Genomic DNA, 14,839 nt, shown 5'->3' with positions numbered 1-14,839 from the left:
CTAGATCCACTCAGGTTTTCCATCAGCATCTTTTATAAAAGGAACAGTAGACTCTCCTATCTGTCCAGCCTCTGATAGAGAATTTCATTCCACCTACTGGGGTCCCTGCTCATTTAAAATTATGACAAGTCCCCAAAGTTTACACTAGAGGAGTCTCATGAAGTATCCCCCCCACCGTTTTTTATGTGTAAAATAATAAATGTTCCATTACATTTTGATACATATAGAAAAAGTATTTCTTTGTCACCATCATTACTGTGACTCTCTGGGGTAATTCTTTTGTGGCATGAATAGGAGTCTTGTATGTAAGGCAGGTATTTACTTTTATCTTACTGATTGGGTTATTTCTAAGTATTCTACAATTCTTTCTTAATGTCATGCTTTTCTTTTATGTGTACCTGTGTAAAGTCATTTATCATTTGAAAGTGAGGAGGCGGGACTTCCCTGGTGGCGCAGTGGTTAAGAATCCGCCTGCCAATGCAGGGGACACAGGTTCGAGCCCTGGTCCAGGAAGATCTCACATGCCGCGGAGCAACTAAGCCTGTGCACCACAACTGCTGAGCCTGCGCTGTAGAGCCCGCGAGCCACAACTACTGAGCCTGCGTGCCACAACTACTGAAGCCCATGTGCCTAGCTCCCGTGCTCCGCAACAAGAGAAGCCACTGCAATGAGAAGCCTGCTTGCTGCAACTAGAGAAAGCCCACGTGCAGCGACAAAGACCCAACGCAGCCAAAAATGAATGAATTAATAAATTTTTTAAAAATCTTAAAAAAAGTGAGGGGGCATACATCTATTTCTTGCTTTCTTGCCTTGAGAATAATACTTAATAACTTTACTGAGAAAGGAGCATTTTTCATTTTCTTTAGTATGAAAACATTAAAAATTAAATATTTTCTTCTAGATGGCAATGGAGGTAATGCAGTTTAGCAAGGAAGAAGTTCGGGAAGTTTTGAGGTTGCTTGCTGGTATATTGCATCTTGGGAACATAGAATTTATCACTGCTGGTGGAGCACAAGTTTCCTTCAAAACAGGTAAGATTGTTCCTCCCTTCTTTACTTCCTTGACTTTTGCCTCATAGGAAACATAGATCTAAAATCCTTACTATCTGGTCTTTAACAGAAGAAATTTTTCGAGCCCTTGAATAAGAGCTACAGAGCTTTGTATCTGATGTGAACGGTCAGCTAATAAAGGGTCAAAGCATCTGACAAGTGATTACTGGCTGTGTTCTCATGTTTACTAAGAAAGAAGGACAGTGGGCCCAATAAGAGGAAATAGGAGCGACAAGAATTGGATGTAGGAGAAATGTTATGAATCAGGCATAAGTGTTGCCATAGCTATTCATGGTTATTGAAGGCCGCCATGGTGGAATGGTTAAGACCATTAGTTTTCAAGCCAGAATGATTGGTTCATAGCCCAGCTCTGCCACAAGCTGTTTCCTTGGGTTACTTATCCCTTCAGTACTTGTGACTTCTCATCTGTGAAGTGCACGACAGAGGTGTGTTGTCCAGATTGAGTTAATAGACACATAACAATATCAGTTATCATTTTCCTGGAGTGATTTATTTTTTAAACTTTTCTGATAGACGCAATGGATAAGGGCATGGAGGCTGGGAATTGGATGAGTTGAAGTTGAAAGTAGCCCTAGAGTTGCCCAGGGCTGCAGGCCTGTTGTTCTCAAACGTTTGCTCCCAGTGCCTCTTAATAACTTTAAAATCACAGAGAATTCCGAAGAGCTTTTGTTCCTGTGGGTCATATCTGGTGATGTTTACTGCATTACAAATTAAAACAGAGGCAGTTTAAAAAAAATAAATTTGCTCTAAAATAACCATAATAAACCCATTGCATATAATACAATAAATACCATCATTTTCTTTGAAAGACCATCTTCCAAAACAAACCAAAACAAATCGGTGAAGAGTGACATTGTCTAACGATTTTGTAAATTTTTACAATATCTGATGTAACAGAGGACAGCTGGATTCTCCTGCTTCTGCCTTCAGTTTGTTGGGCTACCTCATGTCATGTAGCCTCTGGAATATTCTTCTGTATACTGGTGAGGGAATGAGAGTGAAAAATCAAATAACATCTTAGTCTTATTATTGAAATAGTTATGACCTTGCAAACCTCTTGGAGGTCTTGGGGAACCCGTCTCGGGGTCTTTGGACCATACTCGGTCCAAGCACCAGGTTCTTTGCTGTAAACCTAAGACTTATTAAAGGAGTGAATAACCTACCAGAAGAATGTGTGTCCTATAGGTCTTGCCTGAGGGACTTAGGAATATTCTCTGCTTTACTGTGTCGCTCTGTGGAGTTGGCTTTGCACCCATTCGGGGTCCCATGGCCTGTGTGTCCACGTTTGCCTTGTCCTTCCTCCCCAGCCTTGGGCAGGTCTGCAGAGTTACTTGGGCTGGACCCGGCACAGCTCACAGACTCCTTGACCCAGAGATCCATGTCCCTCCGGGGGGAGGAGATCCTGACGCCTCTCAACGTTCAACAGGTAGGCGTGTGGCCCTCAAAGCAACTTTTAAAGATGCTCCTGGGTCTGCAGATCTGTGGCTTTGATTCGAATAAGTAGCTGCAGTGAACCATTTGAATGAGTTTGGCTCAGGATCAAAATAAAGAAGACATCCACACTGAGGGGGGTACACAAAGTGGTTCAGTTGTCTTCTTAGAGACAGTGTAGCAGAGTCATTAGGAGAAAGGGGCCTGATGGACATTTCCCGAGTTTGAGTCTTGCCTCTTCGACTTATTATATATTGTTCTTGGGAAATTTATTCACTGTGCCTCAGTTTCCTCCTCTGTAAGACAAGGATAATAATACCGAATTCATAGGATTCTAGTAAGGATGATAATAAAAATATATATGCTAAATGCTTCATGCCTGGTGCAGAGTAAGAATTACATAAACATTAGCTGTAATAATAATAATTATTATTATTAATGAAAACAGTGCAACAGTATGTTGTATTACTTATTTTTGCTTCTGCTACTGCTTTGAGCCTCTTACATGCGCTAGCCCATCTCACAGCTGTTTCTTGACTGGGTAAGTAGAAACGCTAAGCATGCCGTGAAGAAAACTTTTATGTGTACAGAGTGAAATATGAGAAGATGATAATGAGAGAGGTCAGGTCTTAATTATTGTTTGAAACCTGATAAAATTTGTAGCTGTGGGTTCAGATCCTTTCTTACAACTCAGTCTATAAAGTTGAATTCGAAAACCTGACTTCAAGGACTTCTTGGTGAATCGTGCTGTAAAGTGAATAAGCAGGCTCCAGGTTACCCTTTCTTTAGACAGCTGTGTTATCCTAGACGGTATTGGCTTACTTGACATGGGGTGCACAGATGTTGAGTGAGTGTGTCTCCCGAGTGGGACAGGGATGGACTTGCCTGTCTGGGCTGCCCGGGGTCATCTGGGCACCGTGGCCCTGTCTCCTCTCCCCACAGGCAGCAGACAGCAGGGACTCCTTGGCCATGGCGCTTTACGCACGCTGCTTCGAGTGGGTGATCAAGAAGATCAACGGCAGGATCAAAGGCAAAGATGACTTCAAATCTGTCGGCATCCTTGACATCTTTGGATTTGAAAACTTTGAGGTATGCTTCCAGCGAGTGGGATAATCTTAAGCAAGCCTCTTGAAACGAACATTGATATGTTTCTCTGCAGATTTTTTTTTTTTTTTTTTCTGGTACGCGGACCTCTCACTGTTGTGGCCTCTTCCGCTGCGGAGCACAGGCTCCGGACGCGCAGGCTCAGCGGCCATGGCTCACGGGCCCAGCCGCTCCGCGGCATGTGGGATCTTCCCGGACCGGGGCACGAACCCGTGTCCCCTGCATCGGCAGGCGGACTCCCAACAACTGCGCCACCAGGGAAGCCCTTTTTTTGCCTTTTTAAAAAAATGTTTTATTGGAGTATAGTCGATTTACAATGTTATGTTAGTTTCTGCTGTACAGCAAAGTGAATCAGTTATACATATACATCTATCCACTCTTTTTTAGATTCTTTTCCCATATAGGTCATTACAGAGTGTTGAGTGGTGTTCCCTGTGCTCTACAGTAGGTCCTTACTAGTTATCTGTTTTATATATAGTAGTGTGTATATGTCAATCCCAATCTCCCAATTTATCCTTCCCCGCCTTTCCCCCATGGTTACCATAAGATTGTTTTCTACATCTATGACTATTTCTGTTTTGTAGATAAGTTCATTTGTACCATTTTTTTTTTAGATTCTACATATAAGTGATATCATGATATTTGTCTTTCTCTGTCTGACTTACTTCACTCAGTATGACAACCTCTAGGTCCATCCATGTTGCTGCAGATGGCATTATTTCTTTTTTTTATGGCTGAGTAATATTCCGTTGTATATATGTACCACATCTTCTTTATCCATTCCTCTGTTGATGGACGCGTAGGTTGCTTCCATGTCCTGGCTATTATACGTAGTGCTGCAGTGAACATTGGGGTGCATGTATCTTTTTGAATTACAGTCTTCTCTGGATATACGCACAGGAGTGGGACTGCAGGATTGTATGGTAGCTCTATTTTTAGTTTTTTAAGGAACCTCCATACCTTTCTCCATCGTGGCTTGTTTGGCCTTTTTATGTAATAGTCAGGGCTCTAAAGACACTTGTTGAATGGTTTCCTCCCTTAGGTGAATCACTTTGAGCAGTTCAATATAAACTATGCAAACGAGAAACTTCAGGAGTATTTCAACAAGCATATCTTTTCTTTAGAACAACTGGAATATAGCAGGTAAGCACTCATCAAATTCCATTTCAAATTTTTTAAGAAAATGAGCCCCTCCATTGGATAGTTTTGAAGCTATATTTGACTACAACCTGGCCCTTTTTAATCTTTGCACAGAGAAGGCTTAGTGTGGGAAGACATTGACTGGATAGACAATGGAGAATGCCTGGACTTGATTGAGAAGGTAACACACTGTTGAAGAATTGGTAACAGTCCCAAGGGTGTCCAGCTGGGCTGATTCATATTTATGGGAACAAAACAGCTTGTACTAACACGCACATCAAAGATGTGAATGTTTAGAGCACAGTGGACCGTTTGGAAACATACATGTAAATGTGCAAGGTTGCATTTAAATACTTGGCTGCTTCAAACCCATTGTCTCGTTGAAGTCAATATTTTAAGGATCAACAGTGTGCAAATTGGCTTCCCATAGATTTTAAGTCGTCATCAAAAACTTTGCAGTTCCGATAGTGGATTGGCCAGTTGTAAAAGTTTTGTCCACCAAATTGCAGGGGGTTCAGTTTTTTTAGTGTGGAATGAACTAGATTTCTTAATAGTGTGTCTTTCTGAATTTTTCAATCTGAGAAGTTATTATGCCCTTTTGACCACTTACTTGATAGAGAGCAGAGAGGAAAGGAGCTGTAAAAATAAACAGAGCCAAAAACTTCTAATTCATATTTAACCTTTTTTCCCCTCTTCTAGAAACTTGGTCTCCTAGCCCTTATCAATGAAGAAAGCCATTTTCCTCAAGCCACAGACGGCACCTTATTGGAGAAGTTACACACTCAGCATGCTGTATGTCCAAACCTGCCAATTCCTCCTTGTGTCTGAATAGCACATCTGTGGATTAAGATGTGACACATGACAGATTTCGGTGCTGTTGACCCTACTGTGCCTCCCACAGTGAAATGTTTTTCCGCAAACGAAAGTTTTTCTCTGCTGTAACTCAATGGAAATAAGCCAAAGGCATAGACTGTAGGCTGCTTGTCAGAATATGCCCATGTTTAGCTAGTGTATAAAATTTAACATTTTTAACCTAATGTAATGACACAGACCGGAATTGCCTGGCTTCGATGAAGTGCATCACACGATGTGTCCTAAACCCCTGATAGGTCGTGGGTTTTGCAGTTGTTTTCACCGTCAGTTATAGTTATACTGTCAGGAAATCAGTGAGTGAAATTAGGCATTTCTATTTGTTTTGTTGTTTTTTAGAATAACCACTTTTACGTGAAGCCCAGAGTTGCAGTCAACAATTTTGGAGTGAAACACTATGCTGGAGAGGTAACTCCCTTTTTTTTTTTTAAATTTATTTTATTGATGGATAATTGATTTACAGTGTTGTGTTAATTTCTGCTGTACAGCAAAGTGATTCCGTTATTATATTCTTTTTCCATTATGGTTTATCACAGGATATTGAATATAGTTCTCTGTGCTCTACAGTAGGACCTTGTTTATTCATTCTATATATAATAGTTTGCATCTGCTAATCCCAAACTTCCAATGCAACCCTCTCCCCCTCCCCCCTCCCCCCTCCCCCTTGGCAACCACAAGTCTGTTCTCTAAGTCTGTGAGTCTGTTTCTGTTTCGTAGATAAGTTCGTTTGTGTCATATTTTAGATTCCACATATAAGGGATATCATATGGTATTTGTCTTTCTCTTTGTGACCTCACTTAGTATGATAATCTCTAGGTCCATCCATGTTGCTGCAAATGGCATTATTTCATTCTTTTACTACAAATAGTTGAGTAGTATTCCATTGTATACATGTACCACATCTTCTTTATCCATTCCTCTGTCAATGAATGTCTAGTTTGCTTGCGTGTCTTGGCTATCGTAAATAGTGCTGCTGTGAACATAGGGGGTGCGTGTATCTTTTGAACTAGAGTTTTGTCTGGATGTGTGCCCAGGAGTGGGATTGCTGGATCACTTGGCAACTCTCTTGTTAGTTTTTTGAGGAACCTCCGTACTGTTTTGTGTAGTGGCTGCATCACCTTAGTGTAGGAGGGTTCCCTTTTCTCCACACCCTTGGAGAGGTAACTTCTTAGTCAAGATCCTTGCTGATACTTGCCCATTTGGTATTTAGAGAATAGTAATTTCAGAAGCCAATCATAAATATATTGAGCTAACATCTTGTCGTGGACCCAGCTTTTAAAGGGGATGCTTATGGCCCGAAGTGATTCTTTTGATCGGTTCCGCCTTCTCTTGTTTATTTTGGAAAACCAGGTGCAGTATGACGTGCGGGGCATCTTGGAGAAGAACAGAGATACCTTCAGGGATGATCTTCTCAACTTGCTGAGGGAAAGCCGGTGCGTCAGTCTTCTCCCCGAGATGTCAGACTGATGTTTGTCAGATGCTTTTAATTCACGAATACAGAAAAAATTAATGTGTGGGCAGTTGGTTTATCATCTTCTTCCCCGGGCAGTATTTCATCAAGAAAGTGATCCGAGAGATAGAAAATGGTACCAGCGGTAGTGACTACCATTTAATGAGGTAGCGTTGGAATAGTAAATCCATCATGTTATGCGGGTGAGGAAATTAAGACTTAACAGTGATTAAGTGACTTGCCCGAGATCCCTCAACTAGATTTGATCTGGTCTGCTTGGCCCAGGGACCGAAGATTTTAACCAGTAGGACCTACTGTCTTCATAGCAAGCTTAGAGCTGTGCGTTAAATTGACTTCAGCCTCGGGTGTGTAGGACCCTATGTCTCTCATTAGTGTAAGGGGTATCGAGAGAAATAAACAAGTATTATTCAGCTAAAATGATAGATTAATTACCCATTCGTTTATTCATTCATGAATTGTAAATTCACATCATTAAGTCAGTAGTTAAGGAAAGCATGCTGAAAGTTTTAGTGATTAGTTTAGCTATTTGTATGTATTAAACCAGGAGCCTTCCTATTTTTAGGAGCCTTTGTGAGAGAGAAAGGAGGAAAACAACCCTTGCCTTAAAGTTGTCAATACCTGTATCAGATCCAGCGTGAGTCTCTAACACACATATTTAATATCTAAGGAGGGAAAGCACAATTACTAAAAAGCTGGAATACTTCTGGAAATGAAAGTATTAGGTGACCACCCTGTCACTTAGAATTGGGGTGAAGGGAACCCCTCTAAAGTGTCAGCTTAGAAGCTCAGGGTGGAAGTGTTTGATCTTTCAACTTGTTTTAACCCTCTTTTATGAGGATTCCCTAATTACAACCTTGTCAGCTATTTTTATTTTTAGATAAGTTTTCAGGCCTGTAAAAATGGCGACGTTTTAAAAATACCATAGCAGGTTACCTATCTCTCAAAGCAGATTTAAAGTGATACATTTAAATAAAAGCAGTGTCTTGAGGTTACCTGGAACATTTTGTTGTGAAAAAGAGCACAGGCCTGGAGACCCGCGAGATGGCCTTTCCCTGGTTGCCGCTGTCATGACGTCAAGTGGTTGTGGAAGTGGGGTGAAGAACGTTGTTTCAGCCCCAGGTTTCTCTCTGTAGAAGGAGGGGCTTGGCCTATTTGCTGCACCTGCTCTCTTTTGCCTTTGGCATCTGTGACGTTTTAATGGGTAAAACTTCAAAGCACAGAGAAGTTCAAAGAGCGAGAATGAAACATCACCCTGGGATGCAAGTGAGAAAGGGTCAAGCAGAAGAGAAGTGATGAGGGAAGTGCTGGCGTTGTCCCCCTGAGGGGCGTGGATGCCCGACCGCCTCATTCCTGGTCCCCGCGAAGGCACCCCCACACACACACACCCCACCCCGGTTTTATAGCCCAGAGCATCTTCCGTGCAAGGAAGATAAAAAAAAACTTCTGAGAAGCCTTTTACTCTCAGTAGTGGCAGTAGATTTTACAGAACTTTTAAATAATAATAACAACAAACATCAGCACTTAGGATGTGCCAGGCACCATGCTCAGCCTTTTGCCTTCGTTTCCTCATTTCATTCTCACCCCAGCTGTATAGAATAAATCCTAAAGTGGCCCCCATTTTCCAGATGAAAAAACAGGCCTAGAGAGAGGCAAGCATCGTGTCTAAGTCACACAACTAGGAAGTGGCGGGGGGGGGGGGCTCACTCCAGAGTTAGCATCTTTCCACCTGTTACCTGGTCGCATCTTCGCCACCCTGCGGTGCACGAGACAAACCCCTCCCTTCCACAGGGCGTGGAGGCTGCAGAAGCTCTGCAGAGCTCAGCGGTCCTAAGTGGCTTGTCGCCCTGAGTCATCTTCATCCCAATCCCCTTCTCTTCTGCAAGACTCTGGTGCTCCGGAGCGGCCACGTCTGTTTTCAGTGCCTAAAGCTCTTTGGGAGTGGTTGGTGTGAAATCTTTGGACACTGTCTTAGCTCTTCCAGGCCTTGGTGTGTTATTTTCAGTGGGGAAATGCATTGTGATTACAGTAATCCAGCACCTAATAACTGGGTGTGCACCCCTCACGGCCCTCCTGCTCTCCGCTCACACAGATTCGACTTCATCTACGACCTCTTTGAACACGTTTCAAGCCGCACGAACCAGGATACCTTGAAATGTGGAAGCAAACATCGGCGGCCCACGGTCAGCTCGCAATTCAAGGTTAGTCTACGCTGCTAGCCTGGACGGATCCATCTTTATTGTGATTTTAAGGATTGAAAATAGGAAATGGGTATCTGTGAGGTCTATGAAAGTGTTTATTTTTTTTTTTTTTCTATCATCCTTTTAAACCAGTCAGGGCTCTAGGAAGAAAATATACTTTTCTTTTTTTCTGAGCCAGATGAAAAAAAAAATGTAGATTTTTTTTTTTTTTTTTTGTCAAAAATAAATAGCTACTTATTCTAAGCTTACGAAATAGTAAGTCTTCATAAGAAGGACTGTTTGGTCATTTGGGATCACTCTGATTTGTATTTAAAGACTCATGTGCATATAAAGTATCTTTCTTCCTGTGTCTGGATTGTTTTTATTTTTCCCAGGTATGTTTACAGTATCATAACTAGGAAGAATAACCAAGTGCATGGTTAAACAAGATCAGTGTTATTTACCTTGTCCAGATGTCTAGAATTCAGGGAAAATAAGAAACATTCTTACGTGCATTTTAAGTATGTAAGCCTTTTAGGTAGTTTAGAGGCAGATAACATGAAGACCATTTCTCTAACTTAACTGTTCTGCTTTACCCCCAAATCTTAGCATGAGGGGGAGCTGGAGGCATGTCAGTCAACAGACCTTTATTAAATTTGCCCTCTGGGAGGCTCTCTTCCATTTAGTTAATCAAAGTTGGATGCTTTCGAGGCGGTGGGCGAGTTCTGTGTTAAGGTCTGTTTACAGCATGGTTGGGGATGAGCTGGACCCACAGCACCACGGCTGACAGTGCTGGGCAGGTGTGACCCTTACAGGATACAATAATAATAATAGCTGTCGTTTATTATACACCCTCTGTGTTCCAGTCATTGGGCTAATCACTTTATATATGCTGCCTTGTTCACTTCTCCCATATTCTTAGAAGTACGTATTACTGTCCCCACTTTATAGATGAGGAAGCTGAGGTTTAGAGAATGGAGGCTTGCTCAGTCCCTCTGAGGACTGAAGCTAGGATTTGAATTGAACCTGGGTCGGTCTGACTCTAAACCCTAGGCTCTTAATCATCCAGCAGCGTTGTTACATTGTCTTTTTCTAGGTCATTGTTGCCTGGAGTTGTCTTGGAAGGCTTTGTGGATTTTTGGGACTTAAATTGGACTAGGAATCAAGGAAATGGAAGAGAGTGGGCAGGGCTTCCAGGCAGAGACAAAAGGCAAGAGGCGGACTCCTGAGTCAGGAATGTGAGACCTGTTCCCAGAGGACGGGACACCGTGTAGAAGTTAAATGGGTACCATACCAGAGTATGAAGGGCCATGAATTCCAGGACCTTCTGTCATCTGTGAGAAATCCTAAAGCTTTCTGAGCACAGAAGTAACTAATCAATGTAGTAGACAACCTAGTTTCTTCAACAGTAAAATTGTAAGAAGAAAGAAACAGACAAATGGAGACGGAGGGAAAACCAACGGATTAAAATAGACTGAATAGATATAGCAACCAAGTACACTACCACGGGGACCTTATTTGCATTCTGATTTCAAAGAATACGCTATTTTAAAATTATGAAATTCGAGACAGTTGAGTATTTTAAAATGAAACTTGAGCTAGTTGCACCTTTTCACATTGATATTAAGGAATTTGTGTTAAATCTTTTCAGGAATGATATTATGGTTACCTCTATGTTTTAAAGTTTTTAGCTTTTGATAATACATAGTGAAATATTGAGGAATGAAATAACACAATGTCTGGGATTTGCTTCTCTACTAGAAGTGGGCGTAATGTGTACGGGGACAGGGATGAGATGAGGTGAGATGAGCCGGCAGCCGAAGCTGATAATGGGTACCCATTACATGCTCTGTCTGCTTTGGTAAATGTTAAAAAATCTTCACAATTAAAAAAAACCTAAAGAAAAGACAGTAGTATTACAGAAGATTGATCTGCCTGGTGATTTGAAGGAAGAATGAGAGATTTTAGCTCAAAGACCAGTGAGATACTGGTATAAGCTGTCATTTTGATGGAAATAATTAATTAAGAGGAACAACCAGTGGAGAGTGGATACTTCTCAGGTTTTCTGTATAAACATTGAAATATCCCAGGGTGGTTTTTTTGCTGGTTAACAGAACAGATTTTTTTCTTTCTTTTTTTTTTTTTTTAATGATACTATGTCAAGGAAGTAATAAATGAGTTTTGTATATGTAAAATAACTTCTATGACAATTATAATACCTTTGTTTTATTAGAATGACATGATTAAAAATGAAAATGCTATTATTCCTCAGATTTATATTGTTTTCTTTTTCTTCTTCCTGATGAGTGCCTAGGGTGCTGAGAAATTTAAAGACATAATAAGAGACTAAATCAACATATACTTTTTCCTTTCTAATAGGACTCCCTGCATTCCTTAATGGCAACGCTAAGCTCCTCTAATCCTTTCTTTGTTCGCTGTATCAAGCCAAACATGCAGAAGGTAAGATTTACAACCAGACTGACACTGTCTTATTTAAGGACACCGCCTCCTGGTGTGGTGACTCAGAGATTTGGTTTCTCCAAAGTCCTTTCATTATAGATGGTTGGAAATGTATATGACATTATTATAACATAATATTCACTGGAAAAAAAATCCCTTTGTCTTTTGGGCCTATTTGTCTGCTTTTGAATGATGCCATTATGCTTTAGAGAAATCTGGTTTAAAAGAAAACATTGTGAAGCCTTCGCATTTTTATTTTAAGCATTGGTTTGAAATTCTTGGGCAAGCTCCAGAATGGGATATGCCTTCTTTGGAAGAAATGACTGGTGTGTTTTTTGTTGTGGTAGAGCTCTTTTTCATTTTATTTTCTTTTGCTTTATTGTTAAACATGACAGAGTGTCTGTATTCTAAGTAGTAATGATGGATTTTAAGGACTTTTACTCGTTGGTTGTAACTAACTAGAAGACTCCTGTCGTCGGAGGAAGTTTTTGTGTCTAAGCTCTTGGTTTTAGCTTTTTAATGCCATATCCCGATCAGAAACCATGTGAGTTCTATACAGAGAATCTATCTGAACAAAAAAGATATAGTATTAGGTGAATGCAGCTGTTAAGGCTAAATGGGCAACTTGCCGTGAAGTGCTGTTAAAAAACTGAAATTATTTCGATTTGGCAAACATCTGCTCTTAGTTACCCCTGTGAAGAAAGGAAATCCCCCAACAAAATAATAATGTCAAGGGCCTCTCATGTGGAAGAACTAGATGCTATCCTCATAAGGATTAAGATAAGGAATCTGACCTGAACTGTTTCCCCTGAGACTGTTAGGTTCCATAATGCCGCTGTCAGTAACTTTGCTGATGCTAAATCTTATTTTTATTTTGTTTACCAGTTACCTCTGACTTAATATTACGGCGATTCCTCACTTAGAGTTTAAGGGTTTTTTAATAAGAACCACAGTGTTGAATTCTGTCTTCTAGAAAGGCAAAACTCAATGAGGGGAGAATAATCCGTTTGGTTTGTTACCTTACTCTGAGGTGTGATGGGGAGAGTTTGGCATCTGTGTGGCGTAAAGTAGCTGAGACTGGGGTTCTGTAGATCTGTGATGACTCGGTGTGCATCGGTTCTGGTAGTTGACATAGTAACTCATCGTTCCATTTCTCAAATTTATAGTAAAATGTTTTAGGTTATCACAAAAAAACAGCAACTAAGTTAACAATACATAGCTTGTGTTGACATAATGTTGGAAATTAATAGTTAAACCATAACCATGTACCACGTCAGCTGGCTTATATCCACCTGCTGTGCTTTATAAAACCCCAATGGGCAGGATCTACAAGATGATGTAAATGGGCTTTGCGTTTGGGGTCTCCATTCACAGGAGCTGTGTAACCTTTGCCAGTGTTTCTTCTTTTTACAACAGGGGTAATAATACCATCACTTAAAGATGCATGTTTTCCCCCAGTTTAAGGTCTTGGGTACTGAGATGCATCTTGCAGCTTTTTGGCGAACCACAGTTTAAGTGGGAACTCTCTTCTGTCTTCTTAGTGGTGCAGTAATTGTGCAGTTTTACAGCCACTGGCACCTTAGATTCAAAGAAATGGAGGGGACCTGCCGGTGCTTATTTATAAGGATAGAAATTTGAATTTTAAAATCTCAGTCCTCCATGTTTTTGTTTTCTCTCTTGGGTGGCACGGACTTAGTTTTTCCTTTAAATCGTAATCACTTTTGAAATTAGGCCTGCTTGAAAACACATCAACAGCCAGAATGTTGAAGAAATTGCCTCTTTTTGATGTTTATTTTTCCTTGCTGGGACTTGGTCGTGCCTAATTGCTTTGGTGTTTGCATTTTAAAAAATGACCCAAGCCCATCTCTGGTTCCATTTCTGTTGGCTCACAGCCCTTTTCACCTCCTGACCCGTGGCAGGCACTGATTAATAACGTGCCGGCAGATGGGCTGAAGAAGACTTTGGAAAGCGTCTTGGTGCCATTTTCAAGGCACCCAGCAAGTCAGACATGAGAACTGACTTGTCTGAGGCCTAAGATGTAGGTGTGGTATTAAGTGCGAAGGGGCTGATTAGACTATAGAAATAGTGAATTACAACTCGCTTAGCAGTCATTTAGTTCCATTGCAAATACTGGAGTGTTACTGGTGATGGTATATGAAATGTATGTAAACAACCCTCATTTAGAGTTTCTTATGACATTTCTTTTGTCCAAAGATAGATGCTTCTAGAAATCTCACAGGGAAAATCTTGCTTGCCTTTACCCAGAGATGGGGAATGTGTATTTCCAGTCTGCACCTCATGCCCTCGTCAGGTCAGATGTTCATCACGGGGGCTTGAGAGGATGTATTCAGATGTACGTATATGGAGGTGTTTTGTACATCATTCAGGCATGTAGATCATGGATCTGGGCAGCTTCTAGAGGTTTCTTTTGGCAATTCTGTGACCCAAAAGGCATAAGAATAAGGGCTGTAAAGCCTGTGGCCTGGAGAACTGGGGCCTTAGAAAAAGTGGAGTAGTGGCTTGGTGCTTTTAGGAGCCTGTGCAGCACATCCAAGGCTCCCGTGGTGGCCTGGCGAGTGTGTGCACATGGCCCCCTGGGCCCCAGGCCTGTGGTACAGGCTGCCTCCTCTCCTTGGCAAGTGTGTGAGACTCAGGATGGGCACTTGGGCCCCAAGCATCTAGAAATCCTTTTGTGGGAATATTATGGGTTTTCGTTATTTGGGATTTTTATGTTTTGCTTTGAAAAGCTGATGTAAGCGGGGAGAACATAACTGACATGCTGGAACAGTTATGTCAATTCAACTGTTATAGTATGTGGACTTTTTCTTTTTGTGAACGATTTGTAGCTAATCTTGAGCGTTGCGAAGAAGACACTTCACTAACGTTGCTGAGAAGTGCTCCTGGCACTAAGTTATGAAGAAAATAAAGGCATACCTCTTGGTAGGGGCCGGCCTGCAGCCAGTTCTTTGCCTCAGATGGCACTGAAGGATACAGTCCTCCCCTCGGCTTAGAACTTCCAGTTTACAAAGGGCAAGCTTCTCCATCAGACGGTTTTTGGTGGGTGACGTGGCCTCATAACTTTTTTCTGTTGTGGTTTGCTTTAGGCAGTAGTGTTT

The 14,839-nt window shown here is 41.3% G+C and overlaps 1 protein-coding gene across 7 annotated transcripts in view; it reads left to right on the top strand.

Annotated features, from left to right (window-relative positions):
• The window catches only part of MYO10 (myosin X), a 218,081-nt gene that overhangs the window by 133,766 nt on the left and 69,476 nt on the right, over window positions 1-14,839 (top strand). For all 7 annotated transcript variants that reach the window (XM_089908696.1, XM_022581422.3, XM_089908695.1 and 4 more), the window contains 10 exons: window positions 902-1,031; window positions 2,378-2,496; window positions 3,444-3,590; window positions 4,648-4,748; window positions 4,860-4,926; window positions 5,445-5,537; window positions 5,955-6,023; window positions 6,966-7,048; window positions 9,176-9,284; window positions 11,643-11,723. In XM_089908696.1, coding sequence (XP_089764822.1) covers window positions 902-1,031; window positions 2,378-2,496; window positions 3,444-3,590; window positions 4,648-4,748; window positions 4,860-4,926; window positions 5,445-5,537; window positions 5,955-6,023; window positions 6,966-7,048; window positions 9,176-9,284; window positions 11,643-11,723 — 999 coding nt within the window. The remainder of the gene's footprint in view (window positions 1-901; window positions 1,032-2,377; window positions 2,497-3,443; window positions 3,591-4,647; window positions 4,749-4,859; window positions 4,927-5,444; window positions 5,538-5,954; window positions 6,024-6,965; window positions 7,049-9,175; window positions 9,285-11,642; window positions 11,724-14,839) is intronic.

This window comes from Delphinapterus leucas, chromosome 3, assembly GCF_059928025.1.
Source record: "Delphinapterus leucas isolate spDelLeu-1000000601 "Yukka" chromosome 3, BTC_Dleu_Yukka2, whole genome shotgun sequence".
Taxonomy (NCBI): domain Eukaryota; kingdom Metazoa; phylum Chordata; class Mammalia; order Artiodactyla; family Monodontidae; genus Delphinapterus; species Delphinapterus leucas.
This window is presented reverse-complemented; position numbering and strand designations above follow the sequence as displayed.